The sequence below is a fragment of the Thermobia domestica genome, chromosome 10 (assembly GCF_964235325.1).
Source record: "Thermobia domestica chromosome 10, izTheDome1.hap1.1, whole genome shotgun sequence".
Lineage (NCBI taxonomy): Eukaryota > Metazoa > Arthropoda > Insecta > Zygentoma > Lepismatidae > Thermobia > Thermobia domestica.
The window spans coordinates 177,780,837-177,794,776 of NC_137463.1; the positions used below are offsets into that span (position 1 = coordinate 177,780,837).

The 13,940-nt window shown below is 34.6% G+C and overlaps 1 protein-coding gene across 4 annotated transcripts in view; it reads left to right on the forward strand.

Annotated features, from left to right (window-relative positions):
• Window positions 1-13,940, forward strand: part of LOC145662855 (uncharacterized) — a 426,736-nt gene that overhangs the window by 261,050 nt on the left and 151,746 nt on the right. For all 4 annotated transcript variants that reach the window (XM_081728788.1, XM_081728787.1, XM_081728790.1 and 1 more), the window contains one exon: window positions 8,503-8,556. In XM_081728788.1, coding sequence (XP_081584914.1) covers window positions 8,503-8,556 — 54 coding nt within the window. The remainder of the gene's footprint in view (window positions 1-8,502; window positions 8,557-13,940) is intronic.

Genomic DNA, 13,940 nt, shown 5'->3' on the forward strand with positions numbered 1-13,940 from the left:
TTCCTTTCCAATATGGCAGTGTATGTGTAAAATTACATTTTCGGAAACGTAATACGGTATTGTAAATTTTAACTTGTGTGAATATTAATAGTAAGAAAAAGAAAAAAATCAAAAATGCAGTGTGAGTGTATGAAATCAGAATTAGATTTATTTGCTGGTTTACCCACTCAAACTAGTATTATAGGTAAGAAAATAGTTTCATATAGGCCTGTGGCTTCAATATCTGATAATGCACCAATAGAATTTGTTGTCCCCGGTCACGGGGATGACTATATGGACTTACCGCACACAATGTTATATATTAAAGGTAAAATTACTAAATCACATGGTTCTAATTTAACTTCTGCCGATAAGAAAATTGGTCCTGTAAATGATTTTCTCAATGCAATGTTCAGTGAAGTGCAATTATATTTGAACAATCAACTTATTTCCTACTCTTCGCATACATATCCATATCGATCGTATATTGAAAAACTACTAAATTATAATGCTAATGCTAAATCAACGCATCTTCAAACATCAATGTGGTTTAAAAATACTGCAGGGCATATGGACAGTGTGTCTGATGGTAATGTAGGATTTAAACAACGTTTTCTTCTCACTACTTTAAGTCAGTCAATTCAATTATTGGGTTATATTCATGCTGATATATTTAATCAGGAGAAATTTTTACTGAATGGTGTACAAGTGCGTATTAAACTAATTCCAGCTAAACCTGCATTTTGTTTAATGGAAGACACAGATGCTGATGGAAAACTTGTAATTACAGATGCAACATTGCTTGTCTAAAAGGTTGATGTATCACCAGCAGTTAAAATAGCACAAAATAAAGTATTACAAAATCCTAAATTTAGAATAAAATATCCTCTAACAAAAGTGCAGGTGAAGACAGAAACTCTGCCACAAGGAATTATGGATAGTACACTTCCAGATCTGTTTTCCGGCATAGTGCCTAAACGCATTATTATTGGGTTTGTTACTAATACTGCTTTCAATGGTACTTATCAGACAAATCCGTTCAATTTTCAACATTTTAGTATGTCATTTTTTACATTGTATGTTGATGGAATGCCTGTACCATCCAAACCGCTACAACCTGATTTTGATAACAAGCTATATATACAGGCATATTCCACGTTATTTACAGGTTCAGGTATTTATTATTCTAATCAAGGTAATTATATTTCACTTGCCGAATATCCTAATGGTTATACTCTACTGGTGTTTGATTTAACCCCCGATTCTAGTGCTAGTGCTGCATTTCATACTAGTCCACAACGGCAAGGAAGTGTACGTTTAGAAGTTTATTTTAAAGAAGCACTGCCATCTCCTGTAACAGCAATTATTTATGGTGAATTCTCCTCAGAATTAGAAATTGATTTCCAGAGAAAAATATATATTAATTAATTTTAAAAAATGTTAAATACAATTTAACTTTAGGGCCGCGGGGGCTCAGTGGTAGAGCGTTCACCTGTGGTGGTTGGGGTCCCGGGTTCGATCCCAGGCCCCGCCAAGTGAACTTTGTGGTGGACAAACACCGTGTGCGTGGGTTTTCTCGGGGTTGTCCCGTTTCCTCCCACTTTCTTCATTCCACCATTTCATTCATTACTCATCATCACCGTCTACTTTAGCCTAACCGGCATAAACGTGGGACGTAAAACTCAAAAATTTCATTTCATTTTTTTACAATTTAACTGCCTAAAAATCATTTTATTGGTGTATATGCTGCAGATGAGTTACCTCTGTTTAGAGATGCAAAAAGCCGGCTTTTCTAAATCGATGGGTTTTTTTTTTACATAAAAAGCCGGCTTTTTTGGAAAAAAACGAGAATTTTGGACATTTTGGCTGTTTTCATTTTCATGATTTTTCTATCTAAATAGTTTTCTTATAGAATATTCTATAGTTAGATAAGAATTCCATGACCTAAATGCGATATTTCGCTCTGAAATTCACCATCAAGATGGATGGAGCACGTGTTTTACGAAATAAAGATAACATGAAGAATGTAGTATTTGAGGGCAATATTAGAGGCTATTTAACTTTATTTTAACTTTTAAGTTATCGACATTTTTTCTTCTCTAGATCATTTTAGTTTGTCATTCGTGTTTCATTTCTAAGAGCTTAGTACTCTAGCTCCAAAAATTAAACTTACGTTTTTCTATATATCTGTCAAAGCGTATGGTACGTTTTCAATCTATCCGTCAAACCGTACTTCCACATTTCTGTTATACTGTAGCTGTGCAGTGATTTAGCAATAATTTTCCAGACACAACCTTGAATACCAATTTATACAAATAATCAGTAGCGGATTTAGAAAAGTACTTTAGGTATGCTTTCTCTGATTGTTTCGTTTTCTAAAAAGTCCTAATTTTATTTGGGAGGTGCTTGAAGTTTATGAGTACAGGCATAACTAATATTTCGTTTCGTTTATATGTTTAACAATAATCTTCCGGATACAACCTTAAAGATCATTTTATACTGAGAATCAGTGGCGGATTTAGGAAAGTATTTTGGGAAGGTTTTTTCTTACTAATGTTTAGTTTTTCTAAACATTCCTAATTTTTTGACGGGAGCTTAAAGTTTATGAGTAAAGGCATAACTAATAGATATTTCGTTTTTTGCAGACATTCCATAACTTTGGGGAACAGGCTTTAGTCCAAAAGACCGCCCCCTTACCTTCGCAAAACCGCCACTGCTGGTAATTAGTAATAATAACGATTTAAAAACAATAAGAAAGTAAGTCGGCCATCTCACAGTACACGCACTATTTCTACATTCACACATGGAATAAAGAAAAGCTTTGTCAGAATGGTCGAATGCTGGTAGAATCACTGACTTAAAGATAGAAGCGCAAAAGCTAGCCACTCAGTCATGTTTGTTGTGCAGTTGTATTTAGCTTAACTTAAATATATTCCGTAGTACTTTTTTTTGGGGGGGGAAGTTCCGTAATGATATGTAGAATCTCTCTTGTTAAAAATTAAGAAAACTTGAGGATTGGGTAAACCGTGATGATGGTTATATAAAACTTAAGTGTAGAATTTCAAGAATATACAGAACCAAAAGCTCTAGATGTGCAGCTTTTAAGTGTATCATATAAATCTAAGTATTTCTCTTATGTTTTATTTTAATTTTATTTTGTTTCAAAAAGTGAGTATGGAATATTTTGAAGTAAAAATACTACATACAATTTTGCTAGTTATTTGTGTATTTTTTAAAAAGAAGTGTTTACTTTTAGGGTTGGCTGGTTTACACCAACTTTTTTTAATAACTGGTTTAAACCAAAAAAATAAAAAAAATAAAAACGCGAATCGTGTGAACTTCATGGTGGCATTTCTACATTACAAACCACCTGCAATAGTTTTATTTCCCTTTCACCTTTTAATCAAGGTGTCCCATGTTCAATTCTCGGTCGAACCACATCCCTTCTTTCATGCGTAAACTAAGTAGCGGTTCGGGTGTCACTTTAAGCGAAAGTCTTTTCCTTGATAACCTCGGTATTACGTAAGGATGTTAAGCCTAAACATACGAAACAAAATCAAATTGTATATTTCTGCATGCCTAAATGCCTGTTGTTTTAAAAAGAAGCCAAGATTGCTTAAATATATTGATAGAAATTGGCAAAATTTATCGATTGCCTACGTAGCTTCCAACATTAGCTTGGATTGAACTTTCAATTATATCTACGTACTAATTTTTTAATTTAATACCTCAGTTTTAGCATACTGATTATGATATGTTGACCTTTAAATTTTACATGCAAAGCAATAACAGGATTTTCCCGTTATTGTTTTACATTTCAAGTAATGACGGGATTTTCCCGATGGCTAGGACGGGAGTTTCTCAATTTAAGAAATTTACTGACCGCACTTCTTTAAGCTTATGGGACTTCTTCTAGCATAACCCCGCTGTTGCATAACCAAGGCGAAACAAACTTATTTCTGTCAATATGTAATATAAATACATAAAGCAAAATATCTAAATCAAAAAACTTGGTTTAAACCAAAAAAGTCTGGTTTAAACATCCCCCCAAAACGGGTTTTTGGCATTTTCAAAAATAACCATGGTGATTGCCAACTCTGCTTACTTTTGTATATAGGATGTTTAAAAATTCTTATTATATACATTGGTTAATCCTTTGGAATTCATAATGTAAACACGTTGAAGTAAAATTGTTTGAAATATCTTTTCAAAATTCATGGTTTATTTTCGAGGTTTTATATTATTATCAGCATCAATCACTAATTAAATGACTGTTTGTGTTATAGAGAAGCGAAACTAAGTCTGTTTTATCAATTTAAAGCAGAATTTTGAAAAAAGCCCAAAATTTCCCAAGCAAAAAAGCGAAGCAGAAAAAACCGAGTTTTTCCAAAAAAAGCCGGCTTTTTCGAGCCCTTGCATCTCTACCTCTGTTTATTCATACATTTCCAGCAGCCATAATTATAAATACACATTCTAGTGATAAGTCTGGTGAACATTCGGTTGCTGTTTATATATCTAATATGCGTGTGGGAGAGTATTTCGAAAGCTATGGTATACCTCCCTATATACAACATCATATAAGGTTTTTAAAACGAAACTGTCTGTATTATACATGGGATAATAGACGTATTCAAGGTGATTTATCTAAATTTTGTGGACATTATTGTTTTCTATATCTAGCATGTCGTGCGTCTGGTTATCCACCACGCGATTTCTTAAACAAATTCTCACTCACCACTATTGGTGCTAATGATATTATGCTTTATTCATTTATGAGAGTATGATGATGACGATGGTCACTGGCGCGAGATTAAGTTCTCCGTAAACCATGTATGTGTGTGTGTGGATGTGTGGGTGTGAATAACCAGACTTGTTAAATGGTGTTGTTATTTTTTTTAACTCTGCTAAGAAGGCTAATATTTAACTCCGCCATTGCCGAACCCAAGAGTGTTGGGGTAGCTACCACCGTAAAAGAAAATAATCTCTATTTTGTGTGTGTTTGTGTATGTGTATGTGTGTGTGTGTGTGTGTGGGTGGGTGGGTGGGTGGGTGTGTATTCTATGCTATGTTAAAATAGGAGTTGAAAAAGAGAAAGACTCTTATGTAATCTGTGCTATGTTAAATAGTCCATACTCTTTACTAAATGTGAAAACAGTACCGTGAAAACAGCACCTCAATACGTGGCTCCGTTTTCAAGTGATTAGATTTTAAGTTTTTTACCTTTGGCCTCGATGATCAAATACTTAAAACCCAATCACTCGTAAATGAAGCAACATATTGAGGTGGAGTAACCACATTTAGTCAGTTGTTGATGACCAATGACTAAATGTAGAAACACCACCTCAATACGTGGCTCCGTTTTCGAGTTATTAGGTTTTAAGTATTTTTGACCTTTGACCTTTGGGACATGTGGTAGTTGATGGCCAAAACATCACCTCAATATGTGGCTCCGTTTTCGAGTTATTAGGTTTTAAGTATTTTGACCTTTGACCTCAATGGTCGGTATTTTTGGAACATGTAGTTGTCGGTGTGTGGAAACACCACCTCAATATGCGGCTTCGTTGACGAGTGATTGGGTTTTAAGTGTCATATATACCCAGGTAAAATAAGTGTGGCATGTTCGAAAACTCCCATATCCCGAGTTTGATATAAGATGTAGATTTTCTTTGCGTAGTAGGTCATAAAAGGGAACGAGTACGTGAGTACAGTGGGCGTGGCCAGGGGGCGTGGCCAAACGTGGGCCTTTGACCTTTGGGCCATGTGGTAGTTGATGGCCAAAACATCACCTCAATATGTGGCTCCGTTTTCGAGTTATTAGGTTTTAAATATTTTGACCTTTGACCTCGATGGTCGGTATTTTTGGAACATGTAGTTGTGGTGTGTGGAAACACCACCTCAATATGCGGCTTCGTTGACGAGTGATTGGTTTTTAAGTGTCATATATACCCAGGTAAAATAAGTGTGGCATGTTCGAAAACCCCCATAACCCGAGTTTGACATAAGATGTAGATTTTCTTTGCGCAGTAGGTCATAAAAGGGAACGAGTACGTGAGTACAGTGGGCGTGGCCAGGGTGCGTGGCCAAACGTGGGCGTGATGACCAAAACAGCACCTCAATATGTCGCTCCGTTTTCGAGTTATTAGGTTTTAAGTATTTTGACCTTTGAACTCGAGGGTCGGTAGTTTTGGAACATGTAGTTGTTGGTGTGTGGGGAAACACCACCTCAATATGCGGCTTCGTTGACGAGTGATTGGGTTTTAAGTGTCATATATAAGACCCAGGTAAAATAAGTGTGGCATGTTCGAAAATCCCCATATCCCGAGTTTGACATAAGATGTAGATTTTCTTTGCGCATAAAAGGGAACGAGTACGTGAGTCCAGTGGGCTGGTCAGGGGGCGGGGAGTCACGTGAACGGCGCCAGCCAATCAGCGTGAAGGGGCGTGGCTTGTTTGCGCATGCGCAGTAGGAAAAAACACTCCAAGATGTCCCCTCCCTACTTACAAGTAAGAAATCATACTGATACAAGGTGGTTTAATCGATTTCTTGACATTTTAATGTAGGTTTTCAAATTTGCATGTTTAGGGTCATGGAGCGAAAACAAGAGAGAGTAGGTTGCGGACTTTCGAGGAAATACTCCCCTTGTGATTATGTAATAATTGGCAAATTTTCAGCTTTTTATTAATTAGTCCCAACATAAGTCTTATTTTTACTTTCTTCACTGGACTACTCGCTATCAATTTAACCGAAACGAATTTCCACAGCTTGTTCTTATAGCCGTGCGTATTTAGTTTTCTTTCTATTGGGATTCAAAACTTTGAACCTGGTTCGAATCCCACTAGCAGCAATCTAGTCAAACGACAGTAAAGTGCAACACTCAAATGGTTTCATAGTGCAAGCTTGATACAAAGGATAGTTAGCTATTATGAATTAACGGAATGAATTTCAAAAGAAATAACAATTTATTGTAATATTAATTAAATCGAAACAAAACATTTAATAAACTCCCATTGAAATTTTTTGATTCCACGATTTAAGACGTGTTTCCTCATTTACATTTTTAAGATGCTGCCTTATGGTCATTTATATTAATTGCAAGTTGAATAATTTGGATAGGTTATTAACGCAAATTATATTTAGAAAATCCAGATAATATAACAGACGTATTTCTAATAAAGACCTATGGCATATATCTAACTAAAATTTTAATATTACGTACCTCAAGGTTAAGTCCAGAAAATATATAAATAAATAAAAATAAATCTATTTAAATTTCTACTTACGAATATTAAACACCTCTCATAGACATGGTCTAAAGTTCTTTAATACAAGCCAACTTTTCCCAAGTATTAAACCATTATCACGGCACACAATGAAACATCACTTTAGAATAACGTTGTATTTAGCTACCACAACATGTTGGTAGGACAAATTACCTGTATAAAATGTAAAATACGTGAAGTTGTCAAGAAATATTTAAATAGTCTTGTAGGTGGTGGCAATAACAAAAAGAACGGCCATAGCCACCTGAATGTTTCCAACTGTTTCTGTAGCAGATTTCATACAAAACTTTCTTTTTTAATTAAGTAAGTTATTGCAAAAACTTTTTCACTTTACTATTTCTGATGTAATGATTTAATTCCTTCCTTCTTTGAAAGCCACTAACTGATTGCTTTTTCCATCTGACGATTTCCCAAACACCAACCAAATAAATAATCTGAACATTATTTTCTTATTTCCTTTTTTAAGGGTACATAGATGCTGCTAAATTCTTACAAAAATGGGTTAAAGCGTTTATTCTTTCCAATGTGCATATTAACAAGAGGATGCCAGGGATTTCCCCTTGAAGAAAATGAATGCCCATTTAAGCAATAAATTTTTCATCCCTGATAATGATATCTTTTCTCCTAGATCTTTTCGAATCTTCTTCAGCATTAGAACAGGGAAGAACTTTTGTTTGTAGACGAAAATACTACAATTAGTAACAAGTATTGTTAAAGATATTGGTTTACCGAAACTTCGTTATAAATTTACCCTGTCCATATTTCCGTCCGTCCGTCTATGTTGTTTAGTAGCTGGATAAAACCAGTAATCTGGTCTTAAAACCGTGTTAATATTTACATTGTTGTTTTGTTTCAGGTTTATATAGCTTGCTCTTATTAACGTAGACCTAGAGTCTAACCTCCTGAAGTATGATTAGCGTCATACTAAAAGTCTGACTACTACAAGAAATATATATTAGTCAAACTCTTTAGTATGGCGCTAATCACGCGTCAGAACGACTTTGCATAAGGACCTAATTCTCTAATCAAAATAAATATTGTGCACAGATTATCTGGCAGTTCGACCTATGTTTAATTCTATTGGTTACATATGCTGCAGCCCTGCTGTTAATACAGTATTGCCCACAGTGGTACACTTTAAAACGACAGTCACCTTTCCTTTGATACCAACCTGATATTCCAATGATCTTTTATGCTGTTGTCAAGTAAGCTGAATAAATTTTGGATTCATTTATTTTGTAGAGAGGCAGAAATTGTGTGATGAGGAAGGCCGTAAATGCATCGAACAATTTACACGTAAGTACACTATTTAATACTTATAAGAAGTAAAACGAAACATATACTAATATAAAAACAACGCTCAAAATCACCATAAAATACACTGTTATAGAGCATGTATATGTATTTTAGCATTGCGTCATATTGTTGTTTTTGTTATTTCCTTACAGAAATAGTACCGGTGATTTTCCATTATACTATGGAGTAGGATTTCTGAACTTGGAACCCCTATAGGCATACTGGTGTTTTTATATCCATTCTTATTGTCAAATGCAGAAAAAAACATTAAACTACCACAATCCTACCTGAATTTACAGATTACACAAACTACACATTCAATAAGATATACATGTATAGTATTATAATATACTGTATTTACATATACACGATGAACATGTGATTGGAACATGTTCCATCGGCTAAAATTCGATTACAGTTTTATGACGCAAGTCTGTATCAGTACGTCTAATATACGCTCATTTATTTACACTGTTTGTTAGAATAATTATTGTGTATTCAGTCGTGCACTTAAGAAAACTAGAAAAAGTTCTAATGGACAATTAGGCAACTAAATATATATGTATTATGCATATTATAAATTTCCAAGAAATTATATGAAAAGTTATTTTTCATTGAAGAGCATCTGCATAATATAATGAACGTTATTTAATAACTTTAAGTTGGTATGTTGAGAAATTATTCCCATATCATCACTGCACATTCAAACGACTGTTATGTGCAGCTCGTACTGAAAATACGTTCATTTACTGTTATAGGAGCATTTTGGTGTAGAGTATATTCGTACAAAGACAGCCACGATAAATTGTCCATTTAATGAGCAATTATATCATAAAGAAAATAGATCATATGAAATTGCTTCTACGATTTTCTGCTAAGTATTTCAAAGACAGGCCGATTTTATGTGGAAATAGTAATAATAATTCCCTGAAAACAGCTGCACATATTTCTTTGAGTGCCAAACACTCAACTATAAAGGCAATAAATTTGTTTTCATGTCATAAAATTTCCAACAATGTATAGTGATTTTGAAGAGAAGTGGAGATATATTATTTCGTAAGTTACCAAAACACAAAGTTCAGGAACCAAATTGTGTAAAGAGGAAGATTTTCAGATATTACTGTCGGTTATAATATATTAATATAACAATCAGAAACTTATTCCTCTGTAAAATATGTCAACAGTAATCAATTCATGCAAAATGGAAATATGTCACTACGAACGTCAATGTATCCAGGAGAATTTTCACATTACATAGATAATTGCTGTAGAATGCAGTCACATACACTCTCTTCATCTCTTCATTCGCAAACCTGAAGTCACGGTTATGTTAATATAATTTAAGTTTCGTTCTCCATGCAGGTTTTTGGAGGTGAAGATTTGACTAGAGAGTCCGAATTACAAATACTCTCTACTCAGATGAAATCTTGTCCTGGGATGAGTGAATCATTATATCACAACACACAGTGATCAATATGTGTCGTCAAGAAAACGTTTTACAATCCTTACTTCGCATATTAGTTATTAAAAGGATCGCTGTGGAATTTTATGAAGTTGAGGCTCAAGGAAGTCAACCTAGGCTACCTGACATATCCCTTCTTGTTTGAACTTGAATTCAAATGTCAACGGGATTATAATTAATCAACTTGCCGATCCTGAAATCTGTATAGTTTTGACACTAATGTCGGTCTCTTTGTCGGACACTAATGTCGGTCGATTTCATTATTCACCCCTTTTCACCACAATGTTAATTGGAGCTTAACTTGTATTTAAATAGCATCAAGTGTGTCACTGTTTACCTCAGACTCTCCTTAAACTAATATAGGCTATTTGTTTCTGCACAACCACTTTCTACCTTCCTAGGTTGCAAAGCTATCTTATCCCACTGTATTGGTATATGAAACAAGCTTGGGACCTTGGTCCAGGCATTTCACAGTTACACTGGAACAGACGCATCTATATTTATATAATATAGATACGCTTACTTACGAAACATTAACACTTGAAGGGAATTGTCCAATATTAATGTAATTTCGTGCATGTGTATACTCTCAGTGAGTATCATCTATAATGACCTGTGATTGTCAGAACAGCCACAGGAATTAGAGCTGTCAACACGTGACGTGTTATCAGGCCTGATAAAGATAGAAGGAACATATTTGTCATCAGATTGTTAGTGAGTGCTGTGAAGGATCACGTACAATGACAAGTACTCGTGTGAGACAACACTATCAGGACTTAACAGATTTGAAATGTATTCATTGAAGCTCGCAGGTTGTCGACTGGTTGAACCAAGCAACATAAAGACATGTGGTTCATTTGATTGTGACAGTTGCCGATGTTCGACTGAATGGGAACGTGCGGGAAAACCTCATACGTCGTCGTCAAGGTTCCGGTGGACTAAGTCCGGCTACATCAAGGGAGGATCGTCGTATTCTCTACCAAGCACATTGTAACCCCTTTTCATCTGCGCCTGTCATCGTAACTCAAATAATGGAGTTACTTAACATTTCGTGTCATCCTGCACCATTGGTTGGAGGCTATCAGTTGCCAGCATAGCAAATCACCGTCATATGCATAGTCTGATGATATCACCATACGGTTGTGTTTTAGTGCAGTTTAAATTCGGAAATGGCGGACTTCTGACAAATGGCATCGCATTATTTTCAGTTATAAATCTAGGTTTAGTACCACCTTGGATTATAATTGTTTTAGTGTGTTGACGTCGATAGGAGAGGACACATTATGTTTATGTTTCGGATAGAAAAATGGTATTACATATAGTATCGTGATGTGGTTATTCATCGGGTATGAGGGGCCGCGGTGGCTCAGAGGTAGAGCGTTCAGCTCTGGTACATGGGACATTTAGTTCAATTCCAGCTCGTGACAAGTGAAATTGTGCTGTACAAATACCGTGTGCGTGTTTTTAGGATTTTCTCGTTTCCTCCTGCTTTCTTCATTCTACCATTTCCTTCATTTTTCATCATCACTGTTTCCTTTACCCTAGTCGGCATATGCGTGGGACCTAAAGATTTCATTTCATTTTTCATTTCATCGGGTATGACTTCAGTTCACCTCTATTAATGATTCAGAGAATTCCGAGGACACAACAGTACTTAATGGACATTATACGCCGAGTGTACTGCGTCTCATGAGACAGTATTATGGTACCACCTTTGAAGAGAACAACGCTTGTCTATGAATTCCTAGGATGAGAGTGAAGTACCTTATTGGTCAACAAGAACCCCTGATTGGCAACGAATAGAATAGGAATGTTTGGGCATAGGTGAGACGCCTACTCCGTTTCAGTACCAACATCTATAATATCGAGAGTCAGATGCAACGATTGTAGCTCAACTTGCCTTAGAAAAGGACACAACACTTGCATGACATCCTTCCCAACGAATCAATGCATGTATCCAAATATGACATCCTCTTCAATGAATCAATTCACGCATTCAAGCCCGACGAGGTTCAACATCCTACAAGCGGTGAAAATTATTAGTTCATTCTGGTGAACTAATAAGTATCAAAGATCATTGTAACTCTAATCACTTTCACATTTAACAATCATATGCACGTGTACGAAATTACATCGATATTGGACCATTCCTTTCAGGTGTTTAATTTTTTCATTTAGTAAATATATATAATTTTTATGTGATCTATTTAACAAGTTTCATCTGAGAATTTGAGTTCCGCATTTACATCCAATTCCTTTTAAATTAAAAGCGTAAACAAAATTAACTACAATATGTCCTGAAGAATGTTCACAAAATTGAATAACGGTGTGTTCGTAGGAAGCACAACATAATAGGGAAATCGTTCAAACCATATGCACATGTGCAACTTCAATTGGGCCGGAAATTAAAAAAGAGGTATTTTCAAATTATAAAATAAGCCCAAATCGGCATTATAAAGACAAGAAACTGTAGTTTTATAGTAAATTTAACGAACAGAATAGTAGTTGCAAACTAAAATACAATGTTTACAATTTCTATTAGAATTTGAGTTTCTTATTTTCTTTCTCTAAATTACATTTAGTGATGCACTTAAATGTACCGTAATCTGCAAAAGAAAGTTCGCTTATACTGTAACTTCACATTTTCATTAATAACTCACAAGTCAGTTTTCATCATTTATAATTGCATCTTTGTGCTTTCTTTAACAAACGAGCGTAGTAATGAATAATTATTCATGATTTTCGAGGAAAAATAAAGCAAAATAAGAAAATTATAAGCAGAAAACTTTGTTCTTATGAAATCTTAGTCTGTAAATAATTACGCGAAGAATATTCGGTGGAAATGAGAGGGAAAATGATTCGACACAGTCTACAGTTATTAGGAACACTCACTAACATGTGAATTTATTGAACATGAACTAAACAGAAAACTACGTATTTATGTGATCCACATACAATTCACACTGCATGCACAGTTTCAATATACAAAATCAATCATCTTCAATTGAAATTACTGAAGAAGGCAGAAAATGACTATTAAAAACTTCAAGTGTGAACCTGTGCTTCGAATGATCTATTAGCAATATTACAAGGTGTCTCTTCTTAAGTTGCCTCGCTGGTCAAGTGAGTTTAATCGTACTGTTGAAGTTCTGGAATCGAAAGGCGGCGGTTCGAATATGCCTGCGGAATGTTTTTTTAATGCATGGAAACATATTTTGTAAATATAAAGTTCTATTTTAAAGTGCTTGAAGAAACAAAAACAGATGAAATGTCACGTTTCGAAGCTCAGTCACATTTATTCACCATGTTCATCATTTAGGCTATATACGAAGATGCTAAAATGAGGAACGTTAATACTTCTCATTAATGTTAATACTACATCCGCAGTAATGAGAACAGATTTCTGATTTGAATACGAACTTTAAACCATACGTCCAAAATGAAAATATTCATGTGTCTGATACCTATTTGCAATATTATATATATATATATATATATATATATATATATATATATATATATATATATATAGTGTGAGAGAGAGAGAGAGAGTGAGAGTGCGAGAGAGCTGCAATATACACTTGTATTTATAATTTAAAAAATTAGTGTAACTCATAATCAGGATTTTTTAACAGCGATTTGAACAATCACATAGAAAATGTATTCTGTTTAAAATTGAATTAAATTGCAATTCCCGTAATCTATAATATCCTAAGTTTGTTATTTATTTACATCGAATGTTTAGGCCTACCTGTTTTATAGTTTGTATTAGCTGCTATTTAAGTATTAGATGCTATGTACGTCAAAATCATCTATAAGTTGAATTTAATTAGGAAATCGATATAGTTGCTATAAGAACAAGTTTATGAAAATAAAGTGTATAATAATGGTTGTATTTGAAATAGAGTTTGCGTAATGGTAT